The sequence below is a fragment of the Hoplias malabaricus genome, chromosome 10 (genome assembly GCF_029633855.1).
Source record: "Hoplias malabaricus isolate fHopMal1 chromosome 10, fHopMal1.hap1, whole genome shotgun sequence".
In the NCBI taxonomy this organism is placed as follows: domain Eukaryota; kingdom Metazoa; phylum Chordata; class Actinopteri; order Characiformes; family Erythrinidae; genus Hoplias; species Hoplias malabaricus.
In genome coordinates, this window is record NC_089809.1 from 8,891,263 (window position 1) to 8,905,496 (window position 14,234).

General features: G+C 40.3%; 1 protein-coding gene across 1 annotated transcript; it reads left to right on the forward strand.

The window, feature by feature from the left end:
* Positions 1-12,451: 12,451 nt before the first annotated feature.
* Positions 12,452-14,044, forward strand: LOC136708589 (adenosine receptor A1-like). Its single transcript, XM_066683230.1, has 3 exons — positions 12,452-12,467; positions 12,813-13,149; positions 13,246-14,044. Exons 1-3 carry the CDS (start codon positions 12,452-12,454, stop codon positions 14,042-14,044), a joined length of 1,152 nt encoding a protein of 383 aa, XP_066539327.1.
* Positions 14,045-14,234: the final 190 nt, after the last annotated feature.

Consider the following 14,234-nt stretch of genomic DNA (forward strand, 5'->3'; position numbering starts at 1 on the left):
GGTAATATTGACTTATTTTTGTTTGGAATTGACCCTGGCCGCAGTGGTGAGAGCACCGAATCCTAGCCACTTGACCACCAGGGACTCTAAAACTTCAGCCACATACAAACAACAGTAATTTTTTTCCTCAAACATACCATCCTAATGAAGAGCTTCCGAATATAAACAAAACAGAAAAAAACAGCATGTCCCCACAATCGTAGACGTTCCATTTATGCCACACCGTTTCACACATGAACGGTAACCCAGAAATTTCCCGGCATTTAACTGGAGGAGCTGTATATGTTAACGCAAACACCCACAACATTTGTCCTGGACTGTATCCTGCTAGCACCCTACTAAAGGTCAGCGTGAGCATGTGTGTGCGTCCATTTGGTGCATCAGTTGTGCACATCCTCAGAAAAGAAATGCTACGCGTATGCTAGGTGCAGTACATGCCTAAACGATAGAAGCAGTGCAAGCAGTCAACAGCATCACAATGGCAGAAGGTTTTGAAGAAAGTTTTTGAAGAAAATTGTGTCAGAGTCAAGTCTGCAATTACCGCATCTTTCTCTAGTTCAAGCGTAGCACATAGGCACGTATGTAAATAGTTACTTTCACAACTCAGATGGTTGTCTATGCAAATGCATGACCATTCATTCATTCATTGTCTGTAAGAGCCTACCTGGAATCATTGGGCGCAAGGCAAAAATACACCCTGGAGGGGGCGCCAGTCCTTAACAGGGTAACACACACCCACTCACACATTCACTCACACTCGCCAATCCACCTACCAACGTGTGTTTTTGGAGCATGGGAGGAAACTGGAGCACCTGGAGGAAACCCACGCAGACACAGGGAGAACACACCACACTCTTCACAGACAATCACCTGGAGGAAACCCACGCAGACACAGGGAGAACACACCACACTCCTCACAGACAGTCACCCGGAGGAAACCCACACAGACACAGGGAGAACACACCACACCCCTCACAGACAGTCACCCAGGGGAAACCCACGCAGACACAGAGAGAACACACCACACTCCTCACAGACAGTCACCTGGAGGAAACCCACGCGGATACAGGGAGAACACACCACACCCTTCACAGACAGTCACCCAGAGGAAACCCATGTGGACACAGGGAGAACACACCACACTCCTCACAGACAGTCACCCAGAGGAAACCCATGATGAGCTCTCGCCCCTTGCTGCCGTTGTTTGCTTAGCTGAACCTATGTGTGCTTTTAGGTCTTAATGGTAGCGCTACAGTCAGACCGTCCAATCAGAAGATTTTAGGCTACTTTACCACGCCCCCTTCTCACTCAAGCGAACCAAATGGGGTTGGGGAGGGTGGGACTAGTTTATGAACGAAACGCTTCTCGAAATTCTATGTAAGCTCTAGAAAAACAAAATCGCGGACGTTTGTGAAATTCCACCTGGACAGTTTTTTAAGTCTAAAAAAGAGAACATGTCTGGGTAAAAGAGGACATCTGGTCACCCTAGGTGTAATGCTTCTCTCTGTCTCACTTCAGTTCCATGCAAGAGCATGCTAGTGCCCTCTGTCTAGCTACAGTGTTGCAGCATTTTTCATATGTGTCTTGTTTGTTTTTTGTTTAGTCTCTCTCTTGTCCAGTTTGCAACTTGCAACTAATATATCCAAGTGTTGTGCATTTGCGTCCAATACTATTCGTCCTGCTCACCAACTGGGAGTGCCTGCTTGCACCAAAACTGCTTGCCCGTGCTTGTTATGTGACTGCCTTTTCTTACCCCTGCTGTCTGCCATGTAGGCTGACTGGAGCTTTCCGGCTAATTGCCAGCTCTCACAGCTGCTGTCTGCTGTTCTTGCAGACTTGTGGAACATACTTTCAACAACTGTGCTCAGTCCTGCTCATCGTCCAGCCATCTACACCGCTGCTATCTGCTGTGTTCGACAAGGAATTTCTGCTGTTTCCAACCCTGCACAACCCTGACTCACTAGCTAGCTGCTTGCTCTCACTGGTGCCGTGACTGAGGGCATCTAAATCTCTGTTGAGGCTGCTCTGCACAGTGATTTGTTTGGATGTGTCTGCTTTTTAAGCCAAAAATGCCTGTTTCCACCACAACTCTCCTGTACACGACTGCTGAGAGTGCTTTCACCAGCGCTGTAAGACATTGCAGCTGTTTAACATGTTAGCATGGCTGTTTGCTTCTATGATTGTTCTCTTCCCTCTGCATTTTGATGCTTCTTGTCTTCAGATATTTTCTGTGTATTAAAAACTGTAAGCATCACTGAGTGCTCTATAATTACAAAGCAATAATAATAATGATTCATACTAATTGTTTTTAGATAAATATGCTTCCAGCTTAAAGCAATTAATTCCACTATGTTAAGGTGCACCATTTGTGGACACAGATTGTCAGCTGTGCTAAAAATTGTGCTAACACAGCAATTTTAATCACCACAAAAAGCAATGAAATGGGATGTAGAATATGAGCTTAATGCCACCGTGTTCAACACTCCTATCTGTAAATGCTAGGCATTGGTTAATGGGGTATAATGCCTCCCAAGTACTGGGCTGTGGAACAGTGGAACTGCATTTTCTGGAATACATTTGGAGTGGAAGTGGCCATGGTCTAATTGTTAGAGAAGGCTTGAAATTGGAAGGTTGCTGGCTCGATCCCCAACTCTGGCAGGATGATTGGTGGCGGTGCGGGTAAAGGAACAGCACTGTCCTCTTCCCTGGCTTAAGTGCCCTTGAACAAGGGCCTTAACTGCTGGGGCCTTAACTGTTGCCCTGGGTTTGTATTCAATGCCAAGGGTGGGTTAAATGCAGAACACACATTTCATAGTATAATGACCAATAAATGTACATTTGCACATGTTTTGGAATGAGCTGGAATAGTATTTGTATCCTAAAACTAATCATCCAAAATCAGTATCTGATCTCATTTGAATTCAATCAAAGCTTCTCAGCAGTTCTTTTCAAAAGAGTAGGAGCTATTACTGCAACACAATCGTACAAACTTCCTATCTATGTCCTTAACATCAGATGACAGCTTTCAGGATGTATACAAACTTTCAGCCATGCTGTGGTTGTCATGGCATAGAAGTGACTGTGATTTTTCATTCACACTGATTTTAAGTCCTTTTTATTTGCCTGGTAGACCATTCCAATCACTGTACTGGCTCTGATTTGGTGGTTCTGGTGGTATTTTATACTGCTGAGAGTATTATAAGTCAAAACAGAGGCATTTACAGCATAATTTGTTTCCATGGACACACTGTGGGGGGAGAAAAAACAAATGAGTCAATTAAGCATTCATCCTGGCCTGCAGTAACTATATGCACACACACAAATTGGAGCCCTCAGTATATGATTGCGAAAAATGAATAGTGAAATTCATACTTTGAATAGTATTTCCAGCTCATTAAGCACTTTTGGAGACTTGCTGGAGTTGAATAAAGGCTTTGTTCCTCCTGCTGTGTAACAGTAGACCCAACAATGGGCCTCTCGCAATGAGCTACGGCAAAACCTTCATAATCTCGGCTCCGTTTTGGAGCTTTGCTCTGTGACTCTGTCCATGCAATATGTGTCCAAAGATAAGAGCCCACCCCCTGATTCTCTTTCTCTTCAGTCTCTTGTTATTCATGAGCTCAGCCATCACTCACTTTATTTAAAAGATTAGTCATAGCCATGTGTGTTTTTGTGGGGTTGTGTGCTTGAGGGGGATATAAACTAACCCAGCACTTTGACCAGTAAGGGGTGGGCAATATAGCAGAAATACGACATTATGATACTTGGCATTTATGAATAATTAATACGTAAGTTGGAATAGACCAAAGACACAACAACAAGCAAAGAAATAAAAAGAGTATAATCAAGCATTTCATATAAATAATTAAAATAATGTCATAATTAGAGGCTGGCCCTTTTTTTTTTACCCAGTTTATAGTCACTTCCAATTCCATTCACTATTTGGCTGAATGGGTCAGTTATATGAAAGTGTAGTTGAATATTGGGCTATTCTTTAGGAAGAAAAGGTGAAATGGATTCCGTAGTCTACACATACCCTATCAATGGGGTATTTCTGGCTGGATCCCCAGTGATGCCTCAGCTACATGAGGCAGAGAGTCAAAGAGAGCAAAACTGAACTCACCTTCTCTGTGCTAACATGCTAACATGCTATCATACGTACCTCAGCTGACTGGAATAGTTAGCAATCTCCTCCAAACGCATTAACTCTTCAGTGGCAATATATTAGCAGTAAAACAGTGTATAGCTGCATTAAATATATAATATATGTGATTAAAAAATGAAGGTAATCACAAAATTTGATGTTATTAATGATGATTAATCAAAAATTTCCTTTTTTTAAAGACTTGGATATTGAAATGTAAAATAACAAAATTAACGTAAGGTTAACACAGTGGAATTATATTTATATTATGTATATGATGTAAATCTATTAAATCTATGAAACTATTTGGCAAATAATTACATACTAATGTTGTAGATTCCGCGTAGGCTCTGGACCTGACCCCGAACTGGATAAGCAGTTACAGATTATTATATTAAATGAAATGAAATAATGTTGTATATAGCAAGTCATATAGAGGGGAGTAATTCAAAGTGTCTCACAAGAAATAAGCAAAAATATAAAAAAGACACATGGACACATGGATGAAAATCTCTCAATAGCAGATCAAAATTTGAATTAAATGAGTTTACAGTAAACGATAAATGATACATAAATCTACTGCTCATAAGGCCTCTCCGCATTTCAACTCTCATCAGCAACAGATCTAACAAAGAGCAAGACGTGCCATCTAGTGAGCATTGATTGCCAGTAACAGCTTTCTATTATAAAGACTTAATGGTCTTTTGACCACCGAGGCGCTCTATAGGTGAAAAGGTGTCACAAGGTGGCACTCTAAGTGAGGAACCCTGTATAACTAGCTGGATGGTCCCTCACCTTTTTAGCCTGGAGGATGTCCATGATTTCCAAACTGAATTCCAAATGTTGATTTGTCTGACCACACTTTTCCACTTTGCCTCAGTCAATCTTATATGTGCTTGGGACAAGGACAGGTTGCAGTGTTTCTGATATGTGGTTGCTTCTTTTGCAGTTGTGAGTTTTAATTGGTGTTTGTTGATGCAGCAATAATCTGGGTCCACAGGCAGTGTCTCTGAGCCCATGCAGTGATTCCCACTACAGAAACATATCTGTTTTTAAACTGAGGATGATTATTCTTGCATTGTTTCACTATTTGTCCATACAGTCTTTGACAGAGTGGTGAACCCCTCTTAATATTAATTTCTCCTTTGAAAGGCCTTTCATTTAGTTGGTGCTCATGAAACCACACCTGAATTTGTTTAGCTGTAAGTATAGGAGTATTAGTATCTTTGGATGGGAATATCATGAGGGAAGAGTGTTCGCACCATAGGCTATACACGATTGTATAATATAGCCTCATATTCCTTGGCCATTATACGACCATGCAGAGCAATCACTGGATTTAATGACTCCTTTGAGACCAGTGCCCATATCATTATAGATTCACCACATATAACAGCTGGCAGCAGGTCTGCACCAAATGTAGTTTAAAAAAAAGGTGAAAAGCAACTCATCAGGCTGAATTGCCTTTCCCCGTAGTTCATGGGTCCAAGTTTTTGTCCTCCTCACACAAGATTTTTACATTTACTTTCTTTTGCTAGCGTTGGACAATGTCCAGCTCCGTGGCATAAATGACCTGCAGTTGCAGATATCACTGGGTTACCGCTCTGCTTACAATTCTATGGAGGTGTCTGAGCCTGCAGCCAAGAAGGCAGCATATGTTGTTCCAAAATGTGAATAAATCTTTCAGGGTTAATGGTGCATTCACAGATGTGCAAGTTACACATGCACTGATTAACCTCCTTGGGATAAACCCCCTGGGCACCGATAAAGCCCTATACCATAACACAAGCTAACTTTAGAACTTTATACTACTTGGCTATACATTTGTGGACACATGCTCAGCCAACATTTTATATGGAATGGAAGGTATTATTACAGAATTTGTTTACCTTTGCAGCAGTTTCAGCCTTTACTCTACTGGGAAGTCTTTACTCTAGATTTTGAAACATTGCTGTGAGGGTTTGGTAGAAGTGACAAGAAGATTAATAAGGTCAGGTACTGATGTTGGATGATAGGCTTGTTGCTCAAAGCCCATTGGAACAGGTATTGGTATGGAGCTCCAGCACTGGAGGAAACACCTGCAGCCAAAACTTGGAATTGGGTATGATAATCTCCGGCTCATTTCTAGCTGCTTTAGCTTGAGATGCTTGTAGCATCACGCTGTAGACACAGGTGCTTTCTTGCATATACCCAGCCTGAATAATCTTCTAGAAAAACAGTAAACAAGCTTTGTGTTTGAAAATGAATGCATGTGTCCACAAAGGGTACACTTTCAAGTGGCTAAACTCAGTAATTATAAGAGGTATCTACACATTTCTTGTTCACCATAGGGTGAAATAGCAGACATTTATAATCTATTAGCAGATGTATTATTACTTAACGGTGACAATGACAGGCATTAAGTGTGTTGCACTGGTGCAGATATATGAGACATAGCTGTGCTGTTGGAGTTTTTAAACACTTTGTCCATTCACTGTCCACGTGTTAGACACCCCTCTTTTGTTGGTCCACCTTGTAGAGTCAGAGGCAGTAGCTCATCCTCTCGTCTTTTATCAGTCATCAAAGGACGCCACTCACAGGACACTGTTGGTGTATATTTTTGTGTGGTGGCCAGTTCTCAGCAATTGACTTCATTATCATTCCTGAAGTTGCCATCAGATCCTCACAACAATATTCAAAAATCTTGTGCAAACAGGCTATTAATGAAGCAAACATGAAACAAAGAAGAAATGTTGGATGAGAAGGTGTCCAGAAGCGTATATATAAGATGCCTTATAATGTATCTCCGATAAGAACTTGGTGCCTTCACTGTTGACCTTTGTACTGTTTTAATGGAAAGAGCTGTGTACTCACATTGACACTATTGATATGTTTACACAGGCTCCAAGAGGAAGTGAAGGGAGGTGGGTGAAGATGGTCTATGAAAGTGAGTTTATTCAGCTAGAGTCCAGTCTGGAAAAAAAGTAACTGCTGTAGACACAATCCTTCATTTTTCAGTCATTTCAGGTAAGAATTTTACTATTTACTTCATATTTCTTGCCACCATCCCTTGCGGTATTTTATTACTATTATTTTATTACATTATTAAAGATTTTTTTTCCTGTAAATGTATTCTTATCAATCATTTAAAAGTAATAGTTGCTGTCATAAAACAGTTATTAAATTACATTTTCTATTATTATTCAGCTTTCGTTTTTTACAAAGATAATCTGCAGTGATAGTTTTCTCTCTAAAGTTTAGTTTTAGAAGTTGGTTTAATTTATTTTTTTGCTTCCAATAATACACTATTTAATAATTTAATGAGCCAGTGCACTAATTAGAGAACACTAGCAGAGTCTTTGGTTGTTATATATGTCCAGATGTTCTTAGCAGCATGCTTAGAGTTATTATCTTGTTGTATATTTTTGGTTAAATAGCCTATTTTTCAGATGTTTTGCATGGTGTATTCTAATGTTTGCAGTTTTCAAAATGTATGATGTCTTCAGTCAAATACAGATTAGAATCTCCAGGAGATGCAGGTTCAAAGAGATTTCTATTACCTTGAAGATTTAAAATCATGTTAACACTATGTTTAATTTAAACAGTACAAAGACAAAACATCAAATGTTGAAACTAAAAAGTTGAGAAGTTGTATTGTCTTTTAATATGAGTCCCTTTTTAATTTGATGCCAGCAACACATTTTTAAAAAATGTTAGGACAGGGGCAACACTAGTAAAGTCATGTAATATTTAAAAAACAGCTGGTGGAACATCTCACATTTATTGGGGTTAATTGGCAACAGGTCAGTGTCATGACAGGGTTTAAAAATAACATCCCAGAAAATAAATAAAGATGGGGAGTGGTTCAGCGCTGTGAGGAAGACTGTGTGGGGAAAATGCTGACTTCTGTAGATAATATAATTAAAAAGATGCAGCGAATCCAGAAAAGTCTCTATTCACAAAGGACAAAGTTAAAAGCCAGTATAAGGCAGGTGTGATCTTCATGCCCTCAAGTTGTATTACAATAAAAACAGACACAATTTTCTAGTGCAAATGACTACTTGGGTTAAGGAATGCTTCTAAAAACCAGTCTGTGAATAGAGTTTGTTGCTGTATCCACAAATGCAAAGAAGAAACCATATATTAAAGGTGACTTTCACATAGCGCTTTTCCACCAAAAGAACTCTGATTCTTAGAACTTTGGTTCTTTCCAGTGAACCATCCTTTGTTTCTAGAAGTTTAGAGGGGAACCAAGGATACATCATCAGTAGTACGTCATCACTGTAGCTGAATGCAGCGACATAGCTACAGATAAACAGTCAGAGTCTTGACAAGGTATTGTTTATTTTTTGTTTACCGTGGAGTCAGATCAGAGTGAGATATAATACATGTGTAAAAGTTCCGAGCCATCCTGCTGAGCTTTTGAACAGCGGAGAAACGTAACGCTGAGTCGCAGCTCTGACCAACCTGTATTGTGTCGCGCCAAACACAGCCCCAGAAACACACACAAACACAACATTTTCCTGTTTTATTTCCTCTTATTTATTTATATGAAACGTTGAAAATGACCATGTGCATATCGATAATGCCTTATTTAAGGATCAAGCTTTTTCTTGTGTTACTGAACCTCAGTACACCCCTGGATGGCATCATGGTTCGTGCTAAAGGACTTACTCTTTTTTGGTTCCAGATGGGAATGAACTTTTCTGGTTCGCGAACCAGATTATGTCAATGGAAACATGCCGAACCAAATTTAGTTTGTGAACTGGAACCATTCCGATTCCTCGTTGGTGGAAAAGCACTATGTTAAAATTCTGAGGATATTTCCTCACCATTTGCTAGCTCTCCAGTCAACAATGTGTCTCAGTCTGGTAAGCTAGGCTTTCTCTTTCTCTCTCGGTGACAATGAATAGGCCATCTAACACTGAAAAGCACAAACTGAGGTGGGTAATAGTTACTTATTTTTGATATTGCAGACTATTTAAGGTGGAACTGATGCCAAATTTCGGAGTAGACAGTCCGAAAGTGCTACAAAACTAAACAATTAGAGTTACAAATGAATTTCCGTAATAATTCAAACAGTGAATAAAAATTTACAAACAAGTTCAACCTCAGCCACATACAAACAACAGTCATTTTCGTCCTGAAGCACACTGTTCCACAGAGCTTCTGAATGTAAACAGTCCAGAGAGCACTGTATTTCTCCACAATTGTAGACGTTTCATTTAACAAGGTCCAAAAAGTTGATTATTGGAGATGGTCTGAAGTTGAATAAAAAAAGTGTTGTGAAGTCAGACAAGTCAATTCTTATTGGAAATCAGGGCTGCTGCTTTTTTCAAAACATTTTGCAGCTGAAACTTTATATCAAGCTAGAAGAGGAAAATATTTACTTTTCATAACTACTGCAATTGGTCTCCTCAGTTCCCAAATGCTTACAGTGATAGTAAAAGAAAAGCTGATACCATATCTTTTTTAAAAAACATGTTGCAACTGTGCAAGTATTTTCCTAAACAACTCACCAGTCCATGAAACCTTACTCTGTACCTCAGCTACACATTCTGTCAAACATGTAGTGTTGCGTTCTCTTCTGGAAGAATGGGCAGAAACACCTGAGGACTCTTTCAGGTCTAAAACAAAAATAAAGCTTTAAGTAAAGGAAGAGCTTTGGTGGTGTACAGGTTCTTATATGGGTGTTAGGACTAACAATCCTTATTTATTCTGATTTTCCTCTTCTTTATACATGTGAATCATTTCTAATCACTTCAGAAAATACATTTAATGGTTATGTGCATTGGAACTGATAGAAATGATACATAATGAAAACATGAATAATACGACATACTTACGACAAACCTGATGGTCGTTAATCTCTTGGTGGAGTAGAGAGGGTCCATGTTGGTCACCCTTAATTGAATACTACAGTAATTAATTGCACTGAAAACTGAAAAGTGTCTGTATCGCAGCATGGGAAAGGCACAGTGAGATGACTTCTAGCTTTCACATTCATTAATTATTCCAGCTAATCAATTTATGACAGCAGGGGAAACAGTGAAAGAGATGCAGGCCCCCGAGGTTGAGCGGTACTGAGGAGGAGAGTGGCGGATTAAGAGAGATAGTGCCATCGTTGTTCATTATTCCCCAATGCTCTTGGGCATTCCACAACTGATTACTGTCATTAGCCTGTTGAAAAGGGCAGAGTCATTACGACAGGAAGACAGGTGGCATACTCTGAGACGGCAGAGTTATTTTAACTTGTCTTTCTTTTCTTCCCTTTTCTTTCACCCATACAGTTTATAGGCTGTTGACTGAAAGCACAATGAAATGACCTGTCTGTCAAAGCTGCTAGGCAGTTTTACCTCCCTGATTTGCCCTTAGACAGTGTCAAGTTTCCCAGCTAGACTTTTTTTTGGCTCTCATAGGCCTCAATCACATCCATTAAACATCCAAATGTGGCACTGACAAAGTTCTTCCACTGACATTATGTAACATATTCTGTGAAAGTATTGACAAATAATCCTGTGGTAGTTAAAGCATCTGTTTAATAGTTAACATTTAACCTTATTCAGGTGTGTTTTTGTGGGTTTATGTTGGTATCATTCCAAGAATAAGTAAAATGACCATCTTTAAATCATCTAAACCAAACCAGACTTGCACTCTTGGATACAATATTATTTATATTATAGAACAAATTGGAGCATATGCTTTTACACAGCTTTTTCTTTGATTGAACTGGAATTTTCAAACTACTTAATATTAAATTATATGTTATTGTATGGCAGCACAGTGGAGCAGCAGGTAGTTTCACAGTTACACAGCTCCAGGGACCTGGAGGTTGTGGGTTCAAGTCCTGCTCTGGGTGACTGTCTGTGAGGAGTGTGGTGTGTTCTCCCTGTGTCTGTGTAGCTCCCACACATGTTGGTAGGTGGATTGGTGAAAAAATTGTCTGTAGGTGTGAGTGTGTAAGTGTGTGTTGCCCTGTGAAGGACTGGCGCCCCTTCCAGGGTGTGATCCTGCCTTGCATCCAATGATTCCGGATATGCTCCGGACCCACCGCGACCGTGAAATGGATAAGTGGTTACAGACAATGAATGAATGTTATTGTATAAAATGACAATTGTGATGTTTACTAACACAAAACACCTTTAGAGAGGCAATCTCTGAAACTTCTGCAGTGGTCAACGGGTAGTTTGCCCCACTGTTCCTGAGCAAACTGCTCTGTTCTAGGATTCATATCAGGGCTCTAGACCAGTGTTTTGTTCCTTGCCCTCGGTTTCAAAGTGGTTTTAGCTGTGTATTTTGGGTCAGGACCCATGATCTGCGCTTGACACTTGGCAGTTTGTTTTGCTCCGAATAGCTTGGATAGCCTTGAGATTTCATTGTGCATTGCAAGACTCTAGGCACACCAGATGCAGCAAACCAACTGAACCTCCACCATGTTTCACAGTAGGTAGGGTATTCTTCATTTGAAAGCATAATTTTGTCATCTGTGAGCATAGATCTTATGTGAAATTCCAAAAGACTCCTGTTTTGCCTCTTCTTTCCAAAGTAATTTCTCACAGAAACACCATTTTAGCGAGTCAATATATATTTCAACTAATTCCAGACTGGCTATTTTTTTTTCTTCCTGTTGTCCTTCTGGGTATTCTTCCATGAAGCCCACTATGCTCCCTTTATATATTCCAGGATTTTTGAATGCCACATAAATATAATAAAAAAATATGTAAAATTCAGAGAAATGTAATTTAGATATAAAAAATTATTCAATGATTCAAATATTTATTTCAGTTATTAAGTTCCATAATAGAAAAACAGAGCAAATATCCAGTAGAACACTTTAATAAGACCATATGTGACCTGCATCTCTTTTGATTCTGAATATTTCTTGACCTTTGTGTACTTTAATGCAATTACTCAAGAATTTAGAGACAGTTCCATCTACAGCAAAAATAAGTCAAAATTACCCAGGAGCAAGAATGGTGCAATTTCCTAATCTTGCTTCATACCTCAAACATTGATGTACCTTTACATTGGAGCTCAGCTTGCAACAAACTTTTCTTGGTATTTTGTCTACCATTCCCACTACATTTCTGTTGGCTATGATCCCATAGACGTTAAACATCTTAATAATAATAAGAATATCAAGCTTCTTGGATATTTATTTATAATGTTTTCATATCTGTCCAAGTGGTTGTAGAATATGTTTGTAGACTAAGCCATGATTTATCTATTTTCTCACTTGCTTTGATTGACTCTGTGACATACCATAGGCATGAAGTAATGCATGAGAGGATTGCTTTTAATTTCATCACTTTTCAGGAGGAATTAAACATGGTTTCCATGAGCTGTAAGGATACCAACCAATTTGCCCATGTCTCTAGGAACATTATTTGAAATTATAAACATCCTTATTACATTTTTTAAAAATTAGATTAAAATGTTTTTATGAAAAAATTCTTATTATTAAATTGTAACTGGGCGGCACATCTGGAGTTTGTTTAGACGGTGGAGAGACCTCAGTAAGTTGAATGGTGAGGAGAAGTGTTTTTGATTTAAAAAAAAACAAAAAAGTGATGCTTCTTCTCACGCAGGTTTCAATTTTTATCAGCCACATTTGGGTTAATTTGGGTGGAACCTGCTTTCATTTGACTGTGTACCAGTCCTTTACCTATGTCTTCTTCTTCTTCTCCAGGTACCATGCAGGTGTGGCTGTTCTCCATGGCCCAGTGTGTGTTGTCGGTGTCTGTGATTGGGGTCAGCGTCCGGCTGTGTATGGGCAGTGCTGGTACAGACACAGGGGGCTGTGGCAGGTCTGCATCAGGCTGCTTGAAACTGTGTTTGGCCTGGGTGGGGGCTGTAGGGGGTGCAGTGGGTGTCCCAGTCAACATGCTGCTGAACCTCAGAAGTCCACAGTGCATGTACACCTGCATCACACTGGTGTGCTGCCCCCTGCTGATTAGGCAGTTTACAATCTGGCTGCTGCTGCTACTCATATTCAATGCCCACCTGCAGTGCAGACTGGGACCCAGGTGAGTTAACAGCTTCCACATATAAGCTTGAGATCATTCATGACTGCTCAGGCCTACTCAGGTAATCTTGTAATCTTGTGGTAATTTATCTTTCAGATACTCAAGCTTGGTAACCCGTCAGAGGATGCTATACCTGGTGCTCCTCAGCTGGGTTTGCTCTGTGTTCACTGCCTTTGCACAGTTCATGGTCCGCAACTCTCTGGACACTTGGCGAGAGGGAGCTACTGAGTTGGGTTGGGGAAACCAGTTGCTGCCTAATTTCACCTCCACCAAGCCCCCTCCCAAAGTCCCACACCCTTATGACCGCTCTGTAATCGGAAAGCACCTTCCCTATGGTGGGTTCCTTTCCAAGTTCTTGGTGGAGGACCTGCACAACTTCACATATGAAGAGATCCACAGTAGTCACTGGGGAATCTGTGCTCCTGACACTGTCCTAAGCCCAAATTTCTTGGTCTACATCTATGCCATTGCTGTCTTTGTCATTCCAGTGTTTGTCCTCTTGGCCATTTACCTAGACCTGATGTGTCTGATGCCAAAACAAACAGGTTCTTCTGAAGTCCATAAGAGAAGCTCCAGACATTCTCGCTGTCTGGCTTTGTCCTTGTCCCTCCTGGTTCTCCTATGCCTACCCTTGCATGTTATCCATGCCTTGCGCCTCTTCTCACCAAGTGGCCAAAGTCCTATTTGGGTGACATTCATTGCCTCCATCCTCTTCCAGGCCTACAGCTTGGTCCCTCCACTCCTGTTCAGTAGATCTCCTGATAAATTGGGAAGTGTAGGGTCCTCTCTGGATGTAACATCTGTAACAGCCATCACTGTAAAGCCCCTGAGCCTTTCTCTTGTGAGGGCCTCTCCAGGTGGAACAAGAAAAGGTGCAGCACCTCCAGGAGTGTGAAGCAACTGAAGATATTTTCCTGTATCAATGTGCTTTCAATTTCACCAAGTAAGTCTGTTACTGTTCAAAAGTTGAAATCAATATCTCAGTAAGGAAGTCTACCTAATTTCATACGATGCCCTAGATGATCAACAGTCAATCAGTGTAGTCGAATGTGAAATTAGCTAGTCAACAGAAACTTAAGAGTCCA

Excerpts from the sequence above, each read along its gene's own strand:
- LOC136708589 (XM_066683230.1), top strand. Across the intron at positions 13,150-13,245 it reads CAGTGCAGACTGGGACCCAG|ATACTCAAGCTTGGTAACCC; the intron begins GTGAGTTAACAG and ends TTTATCTTTCAG.